Source organism: Macaca nemestrina, chromosome 14, assembly GCF_043159975.1.
Source record: "Macaca nemestrina isolate mMacNem1 chromosome 14, mMacNem.hap1, whole genome shotgun sequence".
NCBI lineage: Eukaryota > Metazoa > Chordata > Mammalia > Primates > Cercopithecidae > Macaca > Macaca nemestrina.
This window is the reverse complement of record NC_092138.1, coordinates 63,461,985-63,484,538: the sequence shown is the minus strand read 5'-3', so window position 1 is coordinate 63,484,538 and position 22,554 is coordinate 63,461,985. Positions and strand designations below refer to the sequence as shown.

General features: G+C 44.7%; 1 protein-coding gene and 1 long non-coding RNA gene across 6 annotated transcripts in view; one reads left to right on the top strand and one right to left on the bottom strand.

The window, feature by feature from the left end:
• Nucleotides 1-8,900, bottom strand: part of LOC105485683 (ubiquitin associated protein 1) — a 74,293-nt gene extending 65,393 nt beyond the window's left edge. Inside the window, exons 1-2 of one of the 5 annotated variants that reach the window (XM_071077926.1) lie at nt 8,642-8,900; nt 5,808-5,840 (exon numbers count right to left, since the gene is read on the bottom strand). In XM_071077926.1, the coding sequence (XP_070934027.1) occupies nt 5,808-5,840; nt 8,642-8,885 (277 nt within the window). In that variant the 5' untranslated portion in view covers nt 8,886-8,900. Of the gene's footprint in view, nt 1-5,807; nt 5,841-7,286; nt 7,311-8,641 lie in introns of those variants that run through there. The other 4 variants (XM_011748044.2, XM_071077927.1, XM_071077929.1 and 1 more) reach the window with 4 other exon arrangements.
• A 24-nt stretch (nt 8,901-8,924) lies between these two features.
• LOC139358155 (uncharacterized) lies at nt 8,925-22,123 on the top strand. The gene is made up of 2 exons (XR_011612686.1): nt 8,925-9,468; nt 21,987-22,123. It is a non-coding gene; the product is annotated as an uncharacterized lncRNA (long non-coding RNA).
• Nucleotides 22,124-22,554: the final 431 nt, after the last annotated feature.

The following is a 22,554-nucleotide window of genomic DNA, read 5'->3' as shown; positions in this document are numbered from 1 at the left end:
AATACAGTAAACCTTTGATGAAAAAATGAAATATTTCTGGCCAGGCACAGTGGTTCATGTCTGTAATCCCAGCACTTTGGGAGCTGAGGTGGGTGGATCACCTGAGGTCGGGAATTCAAGTCCAGCCAGACCAACATGGAGAAGCCCCGTGTCTATTAAAAATACAAAATTAGCCGGGCATGGTAGCGCATGCCTGTAATCCCAGCTACTCAGGAGGCTGAGGCAGGAGAACTGTTGAACCCAGGAGGCGGAGGGTGCAGTGAGCCAAGATTGCGCCACTGCACTCCAGCCTGGGCAACAAGAGCAAAATTCCGTCTCAAAAAATAATAATAATAATAATAATAATAAAATATTTCCAATTTTGAAAGTTCACAAACTACCCCTAAAGTCTGCTCCAACAGTAATTTTTAATTTGGCTGACCATTTGACCTGGAGGCGGAGGTTGCAATGAGTCAAGATCATGTCACGCTCCAAGCTAGGCGACAGAGCAAGACTCTGTCTTTAAAATAAAATTTAAAAATATATATATAATAATCTACTAGAAGAAATAAATGGGGAAGTTACTGCCCATATCCTTCCCTGTGAAACTACTGAAGGAAATGTTAACACTCCCAAACTATAGAAAGATTTTAGGATTAGGAAGATTCCATTCTTACCAATAAGGCTGCAAACCCCACCTGGGACCAAGACCATGATGATGAGATAAAGCAAAAGACAGGCAAAGCCAGCCTAATCTTTTTTATTATTATTATTTTTTTTTTGGAGATGGAGTTTCTCTCTTGTCGCCCGGGCTGGAGTGCAACGGTGCGATCTTGGCTCACCGAACCTCTACCTCCCGGCTTCAAGCAATTCTCCTGCCTCAGCCTCCTGAGTAGCTGAGATTACAGGAATCCACCACCATGCCTAGCTAGTTTTTGTATTTTAAGTAGAGACAGGGTTTCACCACGTTGGCCAGGCTGGTCTCAAACTCCTGACCTCAGGTGGTCCGCATGTTTCAGCCTCCTAAAGTGCTGGGATTACAGGTGTGAGCCACCACACCCGGCCCAAAATGGCCTAATCTTGAGTCTCCAATAGGTTATTAACGGAGGTTGGGAATAGGCCAGTGGTAGTAACAACAAAAAAGGCAGGGAGTTAAAAGGTAGCTGAAAGTGCCAGGCATGGTGGTTCATGTCTGTAATCCCAGCACTTGGGGAGGCAGAAGCTCAAGAATCACTTGAGGCCAGGCATTTAAGACCAACCTGGGTAGCAGGGCAAGATCCTATTTCTTTAAAAAAAAAAAAAAAAGCTAAAGACTGAGATTAGCATTCAAATCGTTTAACTTTGTTGCTCAGTTCTATTTACACATCAAATCTAATAGTAACTAAAAATTTCCTGTTACACTTTTCTGTATTTCATGAGGGACACTTAAAACTATGGTATTTACATAAGTAAGGATTCCCAATGATCTAAGAGCATGCCTTTCATAAATGTCAAAGCTATACTATATATCACTAAACAGTATTTGTAGTGTATTTTTAATCTGGTGGTTGTTTTATATTTCTTTTTTTTTTTTTTTTTTTTTAGTGAACCCAGATTACTCAGGAGATGTTTTATATTTCAGTGTGATCCTTGCCCAGATCAAATATTTGACTCCTTAGAAGAACAATTTCTAAAGTCAAAGTAATCACTAATCTTCTCACGGAAAAAAGAAAACATGTTTTTTAGCAGCTTTAATACACAACATAGAAAAATCAATGCCACCAAGATGTACATATGTATTTATACATATAACTTAAGTCATAAGGGTTTACTGGTAAGTAGGAGACACACAAGTCCAAGGAACTGGACAGTTTCTTTCTTTAAAAAAAAAAAAAAAGCAAAAAACATTATTCTAAGATGTTTCCATATCAACTCTTCCACAATCCACAATTATTCTTGATAAGATAGGAGACACACAAGTCCAAGGAACTGAATAGAGTTTAAAAAAAAAGAAAAGCAAAATATGTTCTTCTAAGATGTTTCCGTATCAGCTCTTCCACAATCCACAACTATTCTTGATAAAGCCCAATACTGTAAAAACTAGACATCAAAAAAAATTTGAATATATTTTAGTGAAAGTGCTAACAGCTTAGACTGAGTGACACACTATCAATTGTATATAACACTGTCCAAACGAGAAAGGTCTCATTATCAAATCACATTAACATTTAATAAGATGCACATCTCATTCATAAATCTGTTGGTGTCTCAGTTTTGGACAACGTATGAAACCGACATGTAAAACACAATCCAGCCTCCTTTTAAAACCCTGTGGCCCTATAACTCCAAAGATAACAAGAAAGCAACTTTTAAGAAGTCTGCTTTTGTCATCAAGCAGACATTGGAACTAAACGTCAGATGAGACACCACATTATAGATAGGTATACTACTGTATTTATTAAAACAGCATGCCTGGCAGCAAAGAAGGATTTCCCAAATTTGATACAAGCACAAACCGGCCAGGCGCAGAGGCTCACACCTGTAATCCCAGCACTTTGGGAAGCCATGGCGGGTGGATCACCTGAGGTCAGGAGTTCAAGACCAGCCTGACCAATATGATGAAACCCCGTCTCTACCAAAAATACAGAAATTAGCTGGGCGTGGTGGTGGGTGCCTGTAATCCCAGCTATTCGGGAGGCTGAGACAGGAAAATTGCTTGAACCCGAGAGGCAGAGGCTGCAGTGAGCCAAGATCATGCCATTGCACTCTAGCATGAGCAATAAGAGCAAAACTCTGTCTCAAAAAAAAAACAAACACACACACACACACACACAAACCATGAAAGACTGAAAAATTCAGTTCACTAAAATTATGAGCTTTTCTCACCAGAAGACTATGAAGAGATGAAAAGTCAAGTCATAAATTGGGAAAGGATATTTGCAACCTATAAATTAACAAATAATTAGTATCCAGAATATATAAAGAACTCTTAAAAATGTATCGGAAAAAAAGAAACAACCAAAAAAAATATATAGGCAACAAAATTGAATATACACTTCACAGAAGCACAAATGACCAATGAATATATATGAAAAGATGACCAGGTTCAGGAAATGCTGATAAAAAACACCATTTCAAACAATTTCAAACCCACCAGATTAGGAAAAAAAAAATTAATTTAAAGTCTGACAATATCAAGTGTTGGGGAGGAAGTGAAGCAGCCAAAACACACACTGCTGGCTCTTGACTCAGTAACCACAAGATTTACAACTACCATGAGCCAATTCAGTGACTCAAACTCTGGAAGTGTTTGGTAAGCATTAAGCAACTGATAATGACCAATCAAGCATTCTGAGAACACATGAGGATTACTGCCAAATACAAATTTTGGCCCTTAATGAACCGGATTCAATCTGACTCAGCAATATAACAAAGAAACTTTCAGCCATTTATCCAGTTTATCCAGTTTATTTTGTGAAGTACAAAATAATCAGGTATTCATTTCCTCTTAGAATACTGATGACATAATGTGACTAAAATTTTAATGAACCATTTATCATTCCAGTTACACTATTATTTCAATGAAAACAAGCAGTTCACACTGGTATTACTTTAAAACTAGTGCTTATACCTTGTAGGAATTGGAATGGTCCAGTGGCCACCTAAGAGGGGCAAAATGGCATAAAAGAATGCAGCATAGGCATTGAGATTGGACAGATTTCAGTTCAAATTCACTCTACCTAGCTGTAACTTTAGTTAAGTTACACAACCTCTGTGATCCTCAGTTTCCTCGGTACATAAAAAACACGCACATCACAACCTACCTACCTAGTTCAAGTGTGAGAACTGAGTGTTTTTGGGTTTTTTGTTTTTTGTTTTTTTGAGACAGAGACTCTTTATGTCGCCCAGGCTGGAGTGCAGCGGCATGATCTCGGCTCACTGCAACCTCCGCCTCCCAGGTTCAAACAATTCTCCTGCCTCAGTCTCCCAAGTAGCTGGGATTACAGGCACACGCCACCACACCAGCTAATTTTGTATTTTTAGTAGAGACGGGGTTTCACCATGTTGGCCAGGCTGGTCTCGAAATCCTGACCTCAGGTGATCCATCCGCCTGGGCCTCCCGAAGTGCCAAGATGACAGGGATGACTCACAGTGCCCGGCCAAGATTATTTCTTTTGAGGTAGGGTTTTGCTCTGTTGCCCAGGCTGGAGTGCAGGGGCATGATCTCGGCTCACTGCAGCCTCAAGCTCCTGAGCTCAGGTGATCCTCCCACCTCAACCTCCCGTGTAGCTGGGACTATAGGCATGAACCACCAACCCCAGCTAATTTTTCTGTAATTTTTGTAGAGATGGGTCTCACTGTGTTGTCCAGGCTGGTCTTGAACTTCTGGGCTCAAGCAATCCGCCCGCCTAGCATTTCCAAAGTGCTGGGACTACAGGCATGAGCCACTGCACCTGGCCAAGTATTTAACAGGGTCGGGTGTGGTGGCTCACGCCTGTAATCCCAGCACTTTGGGAGGCCGAGGTGGGCAGATCACCTGAGGTCAGGAGTTTGAGACCAGCCTGGCCAACATGGTGAAACCCCATCTCTACTAAAAATACAAAAGTTAGCCAGACATGGTGTCAGGCACCTGTAATCCCAGCTACTAGGGAGGCTGATGCAGGAGAATCACTTGAACTCGGAAGGTGGAGGTTGCAGTGAGCGGAGATCGCACCTTTGCACTCCAACCTGGGGGATAAGAGTGAGACTTCATCTCAAAAAAAAGGATTGGCTGGGCGCAGTGGCTCACGCCTATACTCCCAGCACTTTGGGAGGCCGAGGCGGGTGGATCACGAGGTCAAGAGAGCAAGACCATTCTGGCCAACATGGTGAAACCCTGTCTCTACTAAAAATACAAAAATTAGCCAGACGCGGTGGCGCGCCGTCTGTAGTCCCAGCTACTTGGCAGGCTGAGGCAGGAGAACCGCTTGAACCCAGGAGGTGGAGGTTGCAGTGAGCCGAGATTGTGTCACTGCACTCCAGCCTGGCGACCGAGCGAGACTCTGTCTAAAAAAAAAAAGGAAAAAAAGTGTTTAACAATCCTGGCTCATTAGTATATACCTAGTGTCAGCATCCTTTCCTCTGTGAATCTTGCCACTTTCAACTAAAATTTCTAAAATCTGACATTGTTACTCTCAATTCATAGGAAAATATTAGTTACCTTCAAGTTATTTTCTAATGTTACAGGACACTGTATGTTACATGTTGGAAGAGCACTACTCTGCTTGCTTCTTTTTTCTAATTGAACATACTTTTCCTATAAGAAATTCTGGGCAGGGAGCGGTATCTCACACCTGTAATCCCAGCACTCTGGGAGGCCAAAGCGGGTGGATCACCTGAGTTGGGGAGTCCAAGACCAGCCTGACCAACATGGAGAAACCCTGTCTCTACTAAAAACACAAAATTAGCCACGCGTGGTGGCACATGCCTGTAATTCTAGCTACTCAGGAGGCTGGGGCAGGAGAATCACTTAAACTTGGGAGGTGGCAGTTGCAGTGAGCTGAGATGGCGCCATTGCACTCCAACCTGGACAACAAGAGCGAAGAAGCTCCGTTTCAAAACAGAAAAAATAAATTCTGAAAAATCCTATTATTTCCTTAGAAATCTAGAAAAGAGGATGGATTTTCATTTGTTTTGGTATAGAAGCAGGGATTCCCATTCTGTGTGGGAAACTAAACCCAGGTGATTTCTAAGCTTCTTTTCAGTTTGAGGTTTTTTTTAATTGTTAGAAAAAAAGTTTATTTAATGTTTTAAGGCACTCTGTATTACCTTTTGCATTTCTTGAGAAAGACTGTCTTAAAAAAACCCACCTGATTGATGATTAATAAACATTTTTAATGAATCTGTAAGAAAAAAGATTACTCTTAATCTACATTTGAAAAATCTCAATACATTCAATAATATAATTAAAGAACAGGAAAAACTTGTAATATTGGCATTTACACCCAGGGCTAATGATATTTCAATTATAATGCTGAAAATATTCGGTAAAAATTTTGGACACTGAATTAAACATCAGGGATCCAGCTGGGCGCAGTGGCTCACACCTGTAATCACAGCACTTTGGGAGGCCAAAGCGGGTAGGTCATTTGAGGTCAGGAGTTCGAGACCAGCCTGGGCAACGTTGTGAAACCCCATCGCTACTAAAACTATAAAAATTAGCTGGGCGTGGTGCTGGCTGCCTGTAATCCCAGCTACTTGGGAAGCAGAGGCAGGAGAATCGCTTGAACCTGGGAAATAGAGGTTGCAGTGAGCTGAGATCACGCCACAGCACTCCAGCCTGGGCAACAGTGCAAGGCTCAGTCTCAAAAAATAAATAAATAAATAAATAAATAAACAAACATCAGGGATCCTTAAATACCATAGGTAAAAGACATGCAAGATAATGTAACATTTGCCAGTCAAAAATACGTGCACTAGCAGCTCATGCCTCCCAGCAGTTTGGGAGGCTGTGGTGGGAGGATCATTTGAGCTCAGGAGTTCAAAATCAGACTGGGCAACATAAGGAGACCCCAACTCTACAAAAAAAATTTTTTTTCATTAAAAAATACACTAACAATCATTGATGAGACTTGTCTACAGATCTATTGTTATCTTTTCATAATACTGTTAGTCTTCTTCAAAATCAAAGTGAAAAAATCTTTCAGATACACAGAAGAAATGCCATGATTAGGAAATCAGTCTTAAACACTAAACTAAAGAGAAATTGAAGAAGTTTTTATATTTACAGAGTTTATTTTTTTTTCCTTTGCCTTCTTTAAAAAAAACAAGCAAACAAAAAAAAAACACACAGGCCAGGCGCCTGTAATCCCAGCACTTTGGGAGGCCAAGGCCAGAGGATCATTTGAGGTCAGAAGTTCGAGACCAGCCTGACCAACATGGTGAAACCCCATCTCTACCAAAATACAAAAATTAGCCAGCCATAGTGACAAGTGTCTATAAGCTCAGCTACTCGGGAGGCTGAAGCAAGACAGTCACTTGAACCCAGGAGGCAGAGGTTGCAGTGAGCCAAGATCGCGCCACTGCACTCCAGCCTGGGCAACAGACCGAGACTCCCTCTGGAAAAAAATAAAAAGAAACAAACAAAAAAGAAGTTTTTTTTCCAATGAGGTCCTAGCAGGTTAGCAAAGTTAACTGCTGTGCAATGACAGCGATGGTCACTGACTAAAGAAACATTAAGTTTCACATCTCCATAATAATAATGATTGTTATTAATGCAACACACAGTAGGTATTCAATAAACACAATGAATAGAACTAGAAACAAAAATTTAATAAAATATCACTTACAGTAAGTTAATGCGGACAATGTAATTATTTTAAGACTTGAGACATTTCACATTCTTTGCCATAATACGGAATTTTTTTTTGAGTCGGAGTCTCACGTTGTCGTCCAGGCTGGAGTGCAAATGACTCGATCTCTGCTCACTGCAACCTCCGCCTCCCAGGTTCAAGCCATTCTCCTGCCTCTGCCACCAGAGTAGCTGGGATTACAGGCGCCTGCCACCACGCCCGGCTGGCTTTTTGTATTTTTAGGAGGGACGGAGTTTCATCAAGTTGGTCAGGCTGGTCTTGAACTCCTGACCTCGTGATCCGCCCGCCTAGGCCTCCCAAAGTGCTGGGATTTCAGGCGTGAGCCACAGCGCCCGGCCAATACGGAAACTTTTAGTTTAACTAGGTTGGGACATTAACTAGAAAGAACTATCACTAAAGACTAACTATCTTCTTTTTCCCCACCATCAAATCTGATAAAATTAAAAAGGAAAACATCCACCATATCTAATCAAATTCTGAAATGCTAATAACTGAAAAGACAAAGCACTAACGAGTAAAGTTAGAATAGAATATATGTAATACTTAACCAAATTACCAAATCTGGTTTCGCAACACTGCATGGTGACAAAAAAGTATCAATATTTTATTTCAGTTTAACATAAAACGTATTTTTATGCCCAACCACACTTTTAACACGCTAGTCTGGAAACACAGTTGGCAACAAAGGTCAAAGATCACTGATATAGCTCAAATAAATGAACCTGACGTTCCACAAGAAAGACTGGGGCGGTTCCTGAGGCCCAGGTGGACTGTATAGGTAAGCCTCCACCCAAGAAACAAAAAAGGCGGATAAACATACCTGGAGAAGACCAGACAAAGCCAAAGATATCCCCAAAAATCACTCAACTCTGGTCTAGTCTCCACCCTTTCTCCCCAGTTTCACTGCCTCAGGGAGAACTAAATCTACACCGCACGTCCCCAGCTCACTCTAAACTCCCCACCACTCACCTTCTTTACTAAAACCTGAGTCCCCCTCCCTGACATCCTCTAGTTCCCACCGAGCTCTCAATCCAGCCCGACATAAGTCTACTATGCCTGTCTTCCAGTAGGGTATTAGTCTCCTTAATCCGAACTCATTTTCCCGCATCCCGTTTACCCTCCGCCCCTTCAACTCCGGTCCCCTCACTCCGACCCTTCTCCCAGAATCCTCCCCAAATCGCGGGTCTCCGGCCACTTTTCCCTCCCACCTCCTAGCTCCGGCGCCTTTCACCTCGCTCGGCACCCCAGCCCGTTTCCTAGTCTCCCAGAACCGGCCCCCCTCCCCCAACTCCGCCCCTCTTCCCCCTCCCCCAGAGGGAGGCCCCTCTCACCTGAATGCCGCTGCTGCCGCCGTCCCAGAAGCCGAAAGGTGCTGGCACCGGCCGGCCTCCGACGCTCGGTCCCCGCTGAGCTCCCGACGGCCCCTAGGGAGAGCGAACGCCACCACCTCCAACTCTGCCCGCTCCGGGCCAGGCCGTCACCGTAGCCACCGCCAGTGCCGCAGCCGCCATGTTGAAGTCCTACTTCCCTCTTCCTTCCCCTCACCGCCCCACCCCTTTGGGCGTCTGACGTCATGGCGCCGCGCTCCACACGCCCAGACCAATGGGAGGAGCCGACGGTGACGTAACTAATCTCCCTTCTAGCGAGGAGCTACTCCGGCAACCTGGAGCGTTGCAATTAGAATGAGTAAACCTTGCTGACCTAAGGGGAAGGAGGAAAGGAGGGGGTCACTAAGAGTGTAAGACTTGGATTTGGCGAGGCGGCCAAAGCGGGAAACCCAAGAGCCTTGAATCGCGAAGGGATGCCCAAAGAGTTAGCAGCGAGTCCTACTTGTGAATTAAGACGTCTAGCTTCTGTTCAGGGTCAGCGACCTGATACAACTCATACGCCTTCTGGGCCTCACTTTTCCCATGTATTGAGGACTAAGTTGAAAGGTGACCTCTAGGCCGTGCGCAGTGGCTCACGCCTGTAATTCCAGCACTTTGAGAGGCCAAGGCAGGAGGATCGCTTGAGCCTGGGACGTCGAGGCTGCGGTAGCTGTGATCGCGCCACTGCACTCCAGGAGAGCAACGGAGCGCGACTCTGTATCAAAAGAAAAAAAAAGAAAGTTGACCTCTGACTCTTCCTTCAGTTCTGACATTCTATGGGTTTAAACCAGGTAATCCAATCCCAAGCCTTCACTACCTTCTGTGGGGGTTGTTGTTGTTGTTTCTGTTCGTGGTGTTTTTTGTTTTTTTGAAACAGGGTCTCGTTCTGTCGCCTAGGCTGGAGTGCAGTGGCGCGATATTGGCGCACTGCAACCTCCACCTGTCGGGCTCAAGTGATCCTCCCACCTCAGCCTTCTGAGTAGCTTGGACTACAGGCGCATGCCACCATGCCTGGATAATTTTTATTATTGTATATATATGGAGAGATGGGGTCTCATCATGTTACCCAGGCTGATCGTAAACTTCTGGGCTCAAGCCTCGCAGTCTCCCAAATTGCTGGGATTATAGGAGTGAGCCATGGCGCTGGCCTTCTGTGTCTTTCTATGTCTACTGGAATTAGGAGACAGAGAATTATTAATTGAATATGATGAATCTTGAGTCCAGGAGTTCAAGATCAATCTAAGCAACATAATGAGACCCCCGTCTCTACAAAAAGTTTGGTAAAAATTAGGTGCGCCTGGGCAATATAGTGAGACCTTGTCTCTACAAAAACTCAAAAAATTATCTGGGCATGGTGGCACGTGCCTGTGGTTCCAACTATTCAGGAGGCTGAGATAGGAGATCACTTGAGCCTGAGAGGTCGAGGCTACAGTGAGCCAGGATTGTGCCAGTGTACTCCAAACATGGGTGACAGAGCAAGATCTTGTCTCAATAAAATAAAATAAAACGACTAGGCACGATGGCTTTCGCCTGTAATCTCAGCACTTTGGGAGGCCAAGATGGTCAGATTGCTTGAGCTCAGGAGTTTGAGACCATCCTGAACAACGTGGTAAATCGTCATCTCTAACAAAAAAAAAAAGTTGGGCATGGTGGTGCACATCTGTAGTGCCAGCTATTAGGCTCTGCAAAGTGAGACCCTGTTTAAAAATAAAATAATTAAAATTGTAAAAAATTATCCAGACATGGTTGCACACATCTGTGGTTCCAGCTAGTTAGGAGGCTGAGGTGAGAAAATGGCCTCAGCCTGGGAGGTTAAGGCAGCTGTGAGCAATGATCATGCCACTGCACTCTAGCCTGGGCAACAGAGCAAGACTGTCTCAAAAAAAATAAAATTTAAATTAAAAGAAAAATAATGTCGGATGTGGTGGCTCATGCCTGTAATCCAGCACTTTGGGAGGCCGAGGCAGGTGGATCACGAGGTCAGGAGTTCGAGACCAGCCTGGCCAACATAGTGAAACCCCGTCTCTACTAAAAATACAAAAAAAATTAGCCGGGCCTGGTGGCAGGTGCCTGTAATCCCAGCTACTCAGCAGGCTGAGGCAGGAGAATGGCTTGAACCCGGGAGGCGGAGGTTGCAGTGAGCCGAGATCACTCCCTTGCACTCTAGCCTGGATGACAGAGTGAGACTCTGTCTCAAAAAAAAAAAAAGTTAACTCTACTAAAAGTCAGAGAGTAGGATGGATGTGATGGCTCAGGCCTGTAATCCCAGCAGGTTGGGAGACCAAGATAGGAGAATTGCTTGAGGCCAGAAGTTCGAGACCAGCCTGGGCAACATAGGGAGGCCTTGTCTGTACAAAAAAAAAAAAATTTTTTTAATTAGCCCTAGGTGGTGCTGCTCACCTATAGTGCTCCCTAACTCAGGAGACACCAGCAAGAGGATCACTGGATTTCAGGAGTTCAAGGCTACAGTGAATACGATTGTACCACTGCACTCCAGCCTAGGTGACAAAGCAAGACTCTTTCTCAAAAAATTAAAAAAAAAAAAAAAAAGAGAGAGAGAGATAAAGGTATAACAGGTCCATTTATTGTTTTGAAAAAAATTTACTTCTGGCTAAGAAAGATTTACATTTCTATACTTTCTGGATGCATAAAGTGTGTATACACTACCATGTCTACTTCTCTAGCCCTATTTTTTCTTCGGAACTTAAGTAGAGAGAAGATAATATTTGTACTCTGAAGGATACAGCAGTTTTAACTCACAGTGAAAAGGTGTGCATTGCAGAAAGGGGGGTCAAAGTGAGCAGAGAACAGTAAGTCACCAATTCCGGATTCTTTGCCTACTTAGTTCAACAGGTAAATGGCAGCCACACGTTTGTTGAGAGAGCATTGAGCTGAGCAAAGCTCTTCAGCATGAGAATCAAAATGGTAGCAATGAATAAAATAGATTGAAGACTGCATGGTAGATTTCTGCATCAAGTAAAAGATTCATACCTGAACTAAAGCAGAAGCAGGGGATGATGGAGTCTGGAGCAAGATTAAGAGATAGACTCAACTAGATTTAGAGACCTACTATATAGAAGGAAAAACAGTGAAAAAGAATAAGTCATGTTTGGGGTCTGTCATTAGAAGAAACAAGACTTAAGGTTTACTGAAGTGCCAAGAGAGATAATAATGAATTCAGCTAGGCAAGCTGAGATTAAGATGATGGCAAAATTTTAAAGAGGGAATGTGGGCTTGGAAATCAGGAAAGAGGTAAGAAGTACACATATGTAGTGTATTGGTACTCCTTGAATAAATAGACTTTTCATTCATTTACTTAACAAATATTATTGAGTATACCAGGCACTGTCCCAAGCACTGGGGATATAGCAGTATACAAAACAGACCCATGTAGGCCGGGCATGGTGACTCACTCCTGTAATCCCAGCACTTTGGGAGGCCGAGGCAGGTGGACCACCTGAGGTCAGGAGTTCAAGACCAGCCTGGCCAACATGATGAAAACCTGTGTTTACTAAGAATACAAACATTAGCTGGTGTGGTGGCAGGTGCCTGTAATCTCAGCTACTCGGGAGGCTGAGGCAGGAGAATTGTTTGAACCCGGGAGGTGGAGGTTGCAGTGAGCTGAGATTGTGCCACTGCACTCCAGCCTGGGCAACAGAGCGAGACTCCGTCTCAAAACAAAAAAAATCTGGGCTGTCATAGAGCTTACATTCTAGAGGAAGATAATAGATTATGAGGACGTCCTAAGAAGTATAAAGCGAGGAAAAGGATATGGAAAATATACATGGTCGAGGGTGGGCACAATGGCTCATGCCTGTAATCCCAGCACTTTGGGAAGCCAACGTGGGTGGATCACAAGGTCAAGAGTCCACAAGACCAGCCTGGCCAATATGGGGAAATTCCGTCTCTACTAAAAATACAAAAAACTTAGCGGGTCGTGGTGGCGCATGCCTGTAATCCCTGCTACTTGGGAGGCTGAGGCAGGAGAATTGCTTGAACTTGGAGGCAGAGGTTGCAGTGAACCGAGATCACACCATTGCACTCCAGCCTGGGCAACAAGAGCAAAACTCCATCTCAAAAAAAAAGAAAAGAAAAGAAAGAAAGAAATGGAAAGGAAGTGGGGGCATTTCCCTAGAAAAACAAATACCTCTTCACCTTCCTAGGAGTGATTCATACTTGTCAGTTTCTAGGTGTGAATCCCAGTGTTGACTCACCTGGGGCCAGAAGAGGCTGAATAGGACGCCAATCCTCTATTTCCGCTACCCTGTGTCTTTCCCTCTCAGTGCACATAGACAGTGGCCATCATACTTGCTGGCCTGTTAACAGCAATACAGGAAAAAAAGGGGCACCAACCTGCACCCTTCCTCTTTCCATCTTCTTTCTCCGTCCCTTTATACACCAGGCATTTGCAATGTCTAAGAACAGAGACAGAAAAAACAGATGACCACCTCTACAATATTTCATTCATTTAGCCATCCAGTACTGACTAAGTCCCACCATGTGCCAGGTACCACAAGTCTGCAAAGATGCTCCCAAGGCAGCCCAGTGAGGGAAGCAGATAGGTGTCCAGATAATTATGGCACCTGACAGAAAATAAACTGAGTCCGGCCGGGCGTGGTGGATCAAGCCTGTAATCCCAGCACTTTGGGAGGCTGAGGTGGGCAGATCACGAGGTCAGGAGATCGAGACCATCCTGGCTAACACGGTGAAACCCCCGTCTCTACTAAAAATACAAAAAATTAGCCAGGCGTGGTAGCTCACACCTGTAGTCCCAGCTACTTGGGAGGCTGAGGCAGGAGAATCGCTTGAACCTGGGAGGTGGAGGTTGCGGTGAGCAGAGATCACACCACTGCACTCCAGCCTGGGCAACAGAGCGACACTCTGTCTCAAAAAATAAAATAAAATAAAATAAATTGAGTCCCCTAAGTAGCACAATCCATGCCTGAGGAGTAGAGAGGAGAGGTACACTTGAGAAATTGGGAGACTTCATGGAAAATCGAAGATTTAAGTTAGACCTTAAAGGCCAGATAGAATGAAGGGTGTCCAAAGTAGTCTGGGCAAAGGCATGGATACAAGAAATTTCCAGGAATGTTCAGGATCAGTAAGTAGAGCAAAGGGTATATGTAGAAGAGCAGAAGGAGATAAGTTTGGAGAAACCAGGAAGGAAGAGGCTTGGCTTGGGTTTAACAGTTTTTCTTTTCTATAAGAAAAGTCACTGGCATCCTTGGCAAAGACATCTTTTCTCCTGGAAAAATCAAGAGAAAAGTTAGGATGAATCCTTAGAACCTTAAAGGTCAGATTGAAACCTTTTGCCCTTCCCCAGAAACTCACAGTTACAACAAAGGACTCAGATCTCTGGGTGACCTCTGAGGCTTCTCTCAATTCTAAGAACGACATGATGATCATCATATAAAGATTCAATTATCCTGATGACCATGATATAGATAATTTTCCATTCCAACAGATGAATACACAAACACAAAAAGTTATACTAAAATATTAAAAGAGAATATAGAAGAATATTTTCTGAATTATGGGATGGAAAGAACTTGTCTAATCATAACACCAAATGCAGAAGCCATGAAGGAAATAGTTGACAGATTTGATGATGGCAAAAGACCCCATACACAAAGTGAAAAGATAAACTGGAAGAAAATATTTGTAACCTATATAAAAGAAAAAGTTAATTTTCCCAATATACAAAGAATTCTACAAATCAGTATGAAAAATTGAATGATTCAATTAAGAAAAAAAAAAGTGTGTATAGCTTGCAAGAGGAAATTAGCCAAAGAAGAAACACAAATAGCTAGTGAACATATGAGAAAATGGTCAATATCACCGATAATTTTTTTTTTTTTTTTTTTTTTGATATGGAGTCTCACTTTGTCACCCAGGCTGGAGAGCAAAGGCACGATCTCAGCTCACCGCAACCTCTGCCTCCTGGGTTCAAGCAATTCTCCTGCCTCAGCCTCCTGAGTAGCTGGGATTATGGGGATGCACCACCACGCCCGGCTAATTTTTGCATTTTTAGTAGAGACAGGGTTTCACCATGTTGTTCAGGCAGGTCTCGAACTCCTAACCTCGTGATCCTCCCCACCTCGGCCTCCTAAAGTGCTAGGATTACAGGCGCGAGCCATCACACCAGGCTGATAATTTTTAAAAATGAAACAAGGCTCTAATTTTTACCTAACAAATTGGCAAAAGCTAAAAGGATCAAGTATATCCAATGCTGGGTCTGATGCAGTGGCTTATGCTTATAATCTCAGCACTTTAGGAGGCCGAGGCAGGAGGATCCCTTGAGGCCAGGAGTTTGAGTCCATCCTGGGCAACAGGGCCTTGTTCTGTCACCCAGGCTGGAGTGCAGTAGTGCAATCATAGATCATTGCAGCTTCAAACTTCTGAACTTAAGGGATTGTCTCGCCTCAGCCTCCCAAGTAGCTGGGACTGCAGGTGCATGCCACCATACCTGGCTAATTTTTATTTTATTGTATTTTATTTAAGCTTTGTTTGCTTGTGTTGTTTTCTTTTGAAATGGAGTCTTGTTCTGTCATCCAGGCTGGAGTGCAGTGGCACAATCTCAGCTCACTGCAACCTCCGCCTCCTGGGTTCAAACGATTCTCCTGCCTCAGGCTTCCAAGTAGCTGGGATTACAGGCATGCGCCACCACACACAGCTATTTTTTTATATTTTGGGTAGAGATGGGATTTCTCCATGTTGGCTAGACTGGTCTCGAACTCCTGGCCTCAAGTGATCCACCTGCCACACCTCCCGAAGTGCTGGGATTACAGGTATGAGTCACTGCACCCAGCTTGTGGTGTTTTTTGTTTGTTTGTTTGTTTGTTGTTTTTCTTTTTTGAGACACAGTCTCAATCTTCTGCCACCCAGGCTGGAGTGCATTGGCGTGATCTCAGCTCACTGCAACCTCTGCCTCCCAGGCTCAGGAGATCCTCCCACCTCCACCTCCAGAGTAGCTGGGACCACAAGCACACACGACCACGCCTGACTAATTATGTGTATTTTTGGTAGAGACAGGGTTTCACCATGTTGCCCAGGCTGGTCTCGAACTCCTGAGCTCAAGCAATCTGCCAGCCTCGGCTTACCAAAGTGCTAGGATTATAGGCATGAGCCATGGCACCCCGCCATTTTTTTTTTTTTTTTTTTCCTTTTTTGTAGAGTCAGGATCTCGCTATATTGACCAGGCTGGTCTCAAACTCTTGGCCCCAAGCAATCCTGCTGCCTTGGCCTCCCAAAGCGCTGGAGTTGCATGCATGAGCTACCATGCTCAGCCCCCCATCTTAATTGATTTTAAAAAATTATTTAGATTACGCGGTGGCTCACACCTGTAATCCCAGCACTTTGGGAGGCCGAGGCGGGCGGATCACGAGGTCAGGAGATCGAGACCATCCTGGCAAACACGGTGAAACCCCACCTCTACTAAAAATACAAAAAATAGGCAGGCGTGGTGGCGGGCGCCTGTAGTCCCAGCTTCTCAGGAGGCTGAGGCAGGAGAATCACGTGAACCCGGGAGGCAGAGCTTGCAGTGAGCCGAGATCAGGCCACTGCACTCCAGCATGGGTGACAGAGCAAGACTCAAAAAAAAAAAAGTATATCCAATGGTGCATAGATGGATAAATAAACTTTTTTTTTCTTTTTCTTTTTTAAAAGAAACAGTCTCTCTGTGGTGCACAGGCTGATCTCAAACTCCTGGTCTCAAGCAATCCTCCCACCTTGACCTCCCAAAATGCTGGGATTAGGCATGAGCCACCTTGTCTAGCAAAATAAGCATTCTCATACACTGCTGACAACAGTATAAATTGATAGAATCTTTTCATGGAGCAATTTGGCAGTAACTATCACAGTTACAGCAGTATATTGTGGAGTAAAAAGCAAGTTGCAGAATAAGGCATATTGTATTTTCGCAAAAAAAAATGCGTGTAGAGACAGTCTGTGTGTGTGTGTATATATGTATGTGTGTATATATATACACATATATATAAGCATGGATGAAAAACTGAAAGGACACACACTAAACTATTATTTGTTGCTGTGGAAGAAATAGGACTTGGCTGGAGTGGAGTGGGCAGCAGAACTTGGGACTAAAGAAGGAGGGGAGGTCAGGCACGGTGGCTCACGCGTGTAATTCCAGCACTTTGGGAGGCTGACTTTGGGAGGCCAAGGTGGACAGATCACTTGAGGTCAGGAGTTCGAGAACAGCCTGGCCAATGTGGTGAAACCCGTCTCTCTCTTTAGAGGCTGACTTTGGGAGGCCAAGGTGGACAGATCACTTGAGGTCAGGAGTTCGAGAACAGCCTGGCCAACGTGGTGAAACCCGTCTCTACCAAAAATGCAAAAAAAAAAAAAAAAAAAAGCCAGGCCTGGTGGCACGCGCCTCTAATCCCAGCTACTGAGGAGGCTGAGACAGGAGAAAAGCTTGAACTCGGGAGATGGAGGTTGCAGTAAGCCGAGATCACACCACTGCACTCCAGCCTGGGTGACAGAGCAAGACTCCTTCTCAAAAAAAAAAAAAAAAAAAAGAAGAAGAAGAAGAAGGGGAAGTGGAAACCACGTAGAAGAGATGCAGCCCCATAGCCAAAAGAGGAAGAACTACCCTAGCTTCTTCCTTCCTCTCACTTCCAATCTTCTTCCAGTGCCTCCCATTGGCTGAATATAGCTAGTATGTGGTTGTCAAAGAAGCTGGGAAATGTAGTTTTCAGAAGAACAGAGAATGAGTCCAAGAACAAAGATGCAATGACCAGCCTCTAAAAAGTGATTTGGTAGTTCAGAGACTTAATGAAAGGGGCCAGGTGTGGTGGCTCACGCCTATAATCCTAGCACTTTGGGTGGCCGAGATAGGTGGATCACCTGAGGTCAGGAGTTTGAGACCAGCCTGGCTAACATGGTGAAACCCCATCTCTGCTAAAAATACAAAAAAAATTACCTGGGCGTGGTGGCACATGCCTGTAGTCCCAGCTACATGGGAGGCTGAGGCAGGAGAATTGCTTGAACCCGAGAGACAGAGGTTGCAGTGAGCCGAGGTCATGCCACTGCACTCCAGCCTGGGCAACAGAGTGAGACTCAAAAAAAAAAAAAAAAAAAAAAAGAATTAATGAGAGAGTTGGAGAACCAGATATGAAAAGCAGTAGAAAATTTAGAGAGAAAAAAAAAACACACACACACAGCAGGAAGCACAGCAAAGAGTTATCCTGTAATATAGTAAAAGATAATTTTATTAAGCTTTTAAAAATGGGGTTAGGGCCGGGCGCGGTGGCTCAAGCCTGTAATCCCAGCACTTTGGGAGGCCGAGATGGGCGGATCACAAGGTCAGGAGATCAAGACCATCCTGGCTAACACGGTGAAACCCCGTCTCTACTAAAAAAAAAATACAAAAATCTAGCCAGGCGAGGTGGTGGGCGCCTGTAGTCCCAGCTACTCAGGAGGCTGAGGCAGGAGAATGGCATAAACCTGGGAGGCGGAGCTTGCAGTGAGCTGAGATCCGGCCACTGCACTCCAGCCTGGGTGACAGAGGGAGACTCCGCCTCAAAAAAAAAAAAAAAAAAATGGGGTTAGTAGACTGTCCTGGCAGTGGGCCAGAAGACCTCTGTGCATAGTAATTCATTCAGCTAATTAATAGACTTAGGTCTACTATACACCAAGCTCTGTGCTGCAATGAGAACAAAGGTTAAACAAGACCAGGCTTCAGCCATCAAAACTCTCAGGAGAAAGACAAACTTGTAAGACACACAACTACAATAGAGTTAAATCGTATCAGTGAGCTCAAGGACAAGGCCTGCCATTAGGCTGAACTGTACCTTTGTGCATAATAGGAAAAGGCACCCTCCCTAAGAGGATGCAGTGCCAGGGTATACAGCTTGACAAGGTGCGTGCAGCTGGATTTCAGTCCTCCCTGGTCCCTGAGCCAGGCACTTTTGTACAGAGTATAAAGGACATATCCATACTTGGCTTTCTTGTTTGAGGAGGAAGAGACTGGCACCTATGGAAGGAGGGTAGAGACATCCTCTGAGGATGTGCACCTGTGCAGCAGGAAGCCCTAGGACACCAGCCTCCTAGCCCAGAACATCATGGGAAACTTCGGTGGCTTCCCTTGCTTCTGGAGCTGCTGTGACAAGGAGTTGGCAAAGGAAACTCCCAGAAATTTGGAAAGGCTGCTTTGGAAGGAAAAATTGACAGATGGTGTTTGTAGTTTTGCTTTGGTTCTCCTATCGGAGTGAATCCCAGAGGTTTTCTTCAGTTTCCAAGATAGTGTTAGATTGAAAAGTCTCCTTTGCCCAAAAATAATGAAATGTCAATATACACAGTTAAGTGTGGGCACATGGACAAGTGAATCCTGTGCCAGGTCAGCAAAGCGTGATTTGCTGCTGTGTGAATCCAAGGTTTAGAGTTACCATTCTAGTTTTCTCTCTTTTTACTTTTATTTATTTTTTGAGACAGGGTCATGTTCTGTCACCCGGGCTAGAGTGCAGTGGTGTGATCACAGCTCACTGCAGCCTTAACCTCCTGGCCTCAAGTGATTCTCCTGCCTTAGCATCCCAAATAGCTGGAACTGCAGGCATGTGCTACCACATCCAGCTAATTAAATAATAATAATAATAATAATTCTGGACAGGCACAGTGGCTCACGCCTGTAATCCCGGCACTTTGGGAGGCCGAGGTGGGTGGACCACTTGAGGTCAGGAGTTCAAGACTAGCCTGACCAACATGGAGAAACCCCATCTCTACTAAAAATACAAAATTAGCTGGGCGTGGTGGCACATGCCTGTAATCCCAGCTGCTCGGGAGGCGGAGGCAGGAGAATCACTTGAATCCAGCAGGCAGAGGTTGCAGTGAGCCGAGATCGCTCCATTGCACTCCAGTCTGGGCAACAAGAGCGAAACTCCGTCTAAAAAAAAAAAAAAAATTGTGAAGATGAAGTCTTCTTGAGTTTTCTTAAAAACATTTTTTTACACAAAACACATGAATTATTTCCCATCGTAAATGATTCAGACACTAGAAAGTATATTTTAGGGACAGGTACAGTGACTCACACCTGTAATCCCAGCACCTTGGGAAGCTGAGGCAGGCAGATTACTTGACACAGGAAGCCTGGGCAATATAGTGAGATCCCAACTCTACAAAAATACAAAAAATTAGCTTGGCATGGTTACACATACCTGAAGTCCCAGCTACTTGGGAAGCTGAGGTGGGAGAATCGGTTGAGCCCAGGAGGTCGAGGCTGCAGTGAGCTGAGATCACACTATTGCACTTTAACCTGGGCAACAGAGTGACACTCTGACTCAAAAAAAAAAAAGAGAAGAGAAAAAAAAAAGAAAGTGTGTTTTAGGGATGTTGTGGTGTATGTGGTGTGCTCCTCAGATCTCTCCTCTTCTGAACTACTGAAACCCTTACTCTCCCAACTGCTGGAAATGTTAAGGGCTGCCAGCTGGCAGTTAAGCACCCCACACAACCCTGCCAGGCATGGTGGCTCACACCTGTAATCCCAGCAATTGGGGAGGCCAAGGCAGGCAGATCACCTGAGGTCGGGAATTTGAGACCAGCCTGACCAAAATGGAGAAACCCCGTCTCTACAAAAAAAAATAAAAAATTAGGCCAGGTGCGGTGGCTCACGCCTATAATCCCAGCACTTTGGGAGGCCGAGGTGGGCCAATCACCTGAGGTCAGGAGCTGGAGAGCAGCATGGCCAACATGGTGAAACCCCGTCTCCACAAAATATACAAAAAAAATTAGCCGGGCGTGGTGGGGGGCACCTGTAATCCCAGCTACTCGGGAGGCTGAGGTAGGAGAATCGCTTGAACCCAGGAGGCAGAGGTTGCAGTGAGCCGAGATTGTGCCATTGCACTCTAACCTGGGCAACAGGAGTGAAACTCTGTCTCAAAAAAAAAAAAAAAAATTGCACCCCACACAACTTTGGCTGAGAAGAGCTGCCTCATTTAAAGTCATGCTCATGGTAACCCACATTCAGAGACTGATTAGTGCAGGGTTATAAAGACCCCATTACCCTGGCCCCAGTGAGGGAAAATTTTACAGGGCCATCTTAGGTCCAGTGCTCTGCATGGATTTGACTGAGACTGTTCTGTGAATGCCCTGCAACCTAACTAGTCTTGCTTCTTTCACTCTCCCAAGGATAGTGATCCTAAAAGCACTCTTCAGTAAACTTTCTGGAATCAAATCTCTGCTTCCTGGGGAGCCCAATTTACAATAATTGGTACCAGGAGTGATCCAAGAAAGTAAACCCTAAAATGAAATTTGGGAGTCACTCAGCAGTCTGTTGACAATGAGGATATCACCACTAGTGATAGGTGAAACACTGTTGGCCCCTAGCATGTGATAGTAATACAGTTGTTAAAAATTTCACCAGTGGTTAATGGAGATGTTTTACCCAAGGAAAGAGTACGTGGGAGAGTGGGGGAACACAATGTATTAGGCATTTTAGAAGTAATAGGATGTTTGTTGTTGGGGATAATAGATCCTTTGAAGAAAGACAATGAAGATTAAGTGTGAAAGTCAAAGAACCTTCTTGGCAGTATATAAAGATACTACCATCTCCTGCAGCCAGAGGGCAGAAAAACCTGAGGATCAGACCTAAAACATAATTATAAAATTTGCAGAGCTCTAGAGAGGTTGAATTCTCAGCCCTGGCAGGTTAGCTACCAAGGTTAGAGTCCTGATTGACAAAGAGTAAAAATGGGAGGCCAGGTGTGGTGGCTCATGCCACTAATCCTAGCACTTTGGGAGGCCAAGGCTGGAGTATCACTTGAGCCCAGGAGTTCGAGACTAGCCTGAGCAACATGGTGAAACCCTGTCTTTACAAAAATTTACCAGGGCATGGTGGCATGCACATGTGGTTCCAGCTACCTGGGAGACTGAGGTGGGAGGATTGATTCAGCCCACAAGGTCAAGGCTGCAGTGAGCCTCAGTCACACCACTGCACTCCAGCATGGGTGACAGAGTGGGACCCTGTCTCAAAGAAAGAAAGAAAATGGGAGACATAAGATGGCAATATCTGGGTCGATATACTTGAAAATCATTAACTTCCAGTTTTTCCTGTACCTCTGGGCCTGCCTTCGCAAGTGGCCAGATGTAGTTTAGATATTTGTCCCCACCCAAATCTCATGTCAAATTGTAATCCCCAATGCTGGAGGTGGGGCCTGCTGGGAGGTGTTTGGATCATGAGGGTGGATCCCTCATGGCTTAGTGGGTGCGGTCTTCGTGACAGTGAGTTCTCACGAGAGCTGGTCATTTAAAAGTGTGTGCACCTCGCTGCCACTTCCTCTTTCTCTTGCTCCCATTCTAGCCATGTGATGTCCCTGCTCCCCCTTTGCCTAATGCTGTGATTGGAAGCTTCCTGAGGCCTCCCTGGAACAGATGCTGCTATGCTTTCTGTACAGACTACATAACTATGAGCCATTAAACATCTTTTCTTATAAATTACTCAGTGTCAGGTATATATTTTTTTTTAAAGTTCAGGGGTACATGTGCTGGATATGCAGATTTGTTACATAGATAAACGTGTGCTGTGGTGGTTTGCTGCACAGATCATCCCATCACCTAGGTATTAAGCCCAGCATCCATTAGCTATTCTACCTGATGCTGTCCCTCCTCCCCACCAGGTATTTCTTCAGAGCAGCGCAAGAAGGACCCAACACACTGCCTATTCTTCTTCGTTAAAGATTAGCATTCCCCCTTGCTTGAAGATGATGTAAAAATACCTGCCTTACAAGATAGGTGCCTCTTACCCGGGCGTGGTAGTGCGCACCTGTAATCCCAGCTACTCAGGAGGCAGAAGCTGGAGAATCACTTGAACATGGGAGGTCGAGGCTGTAGTGAGCCGAAATTGCGCCACGGCACATCAGCCTGGGTGA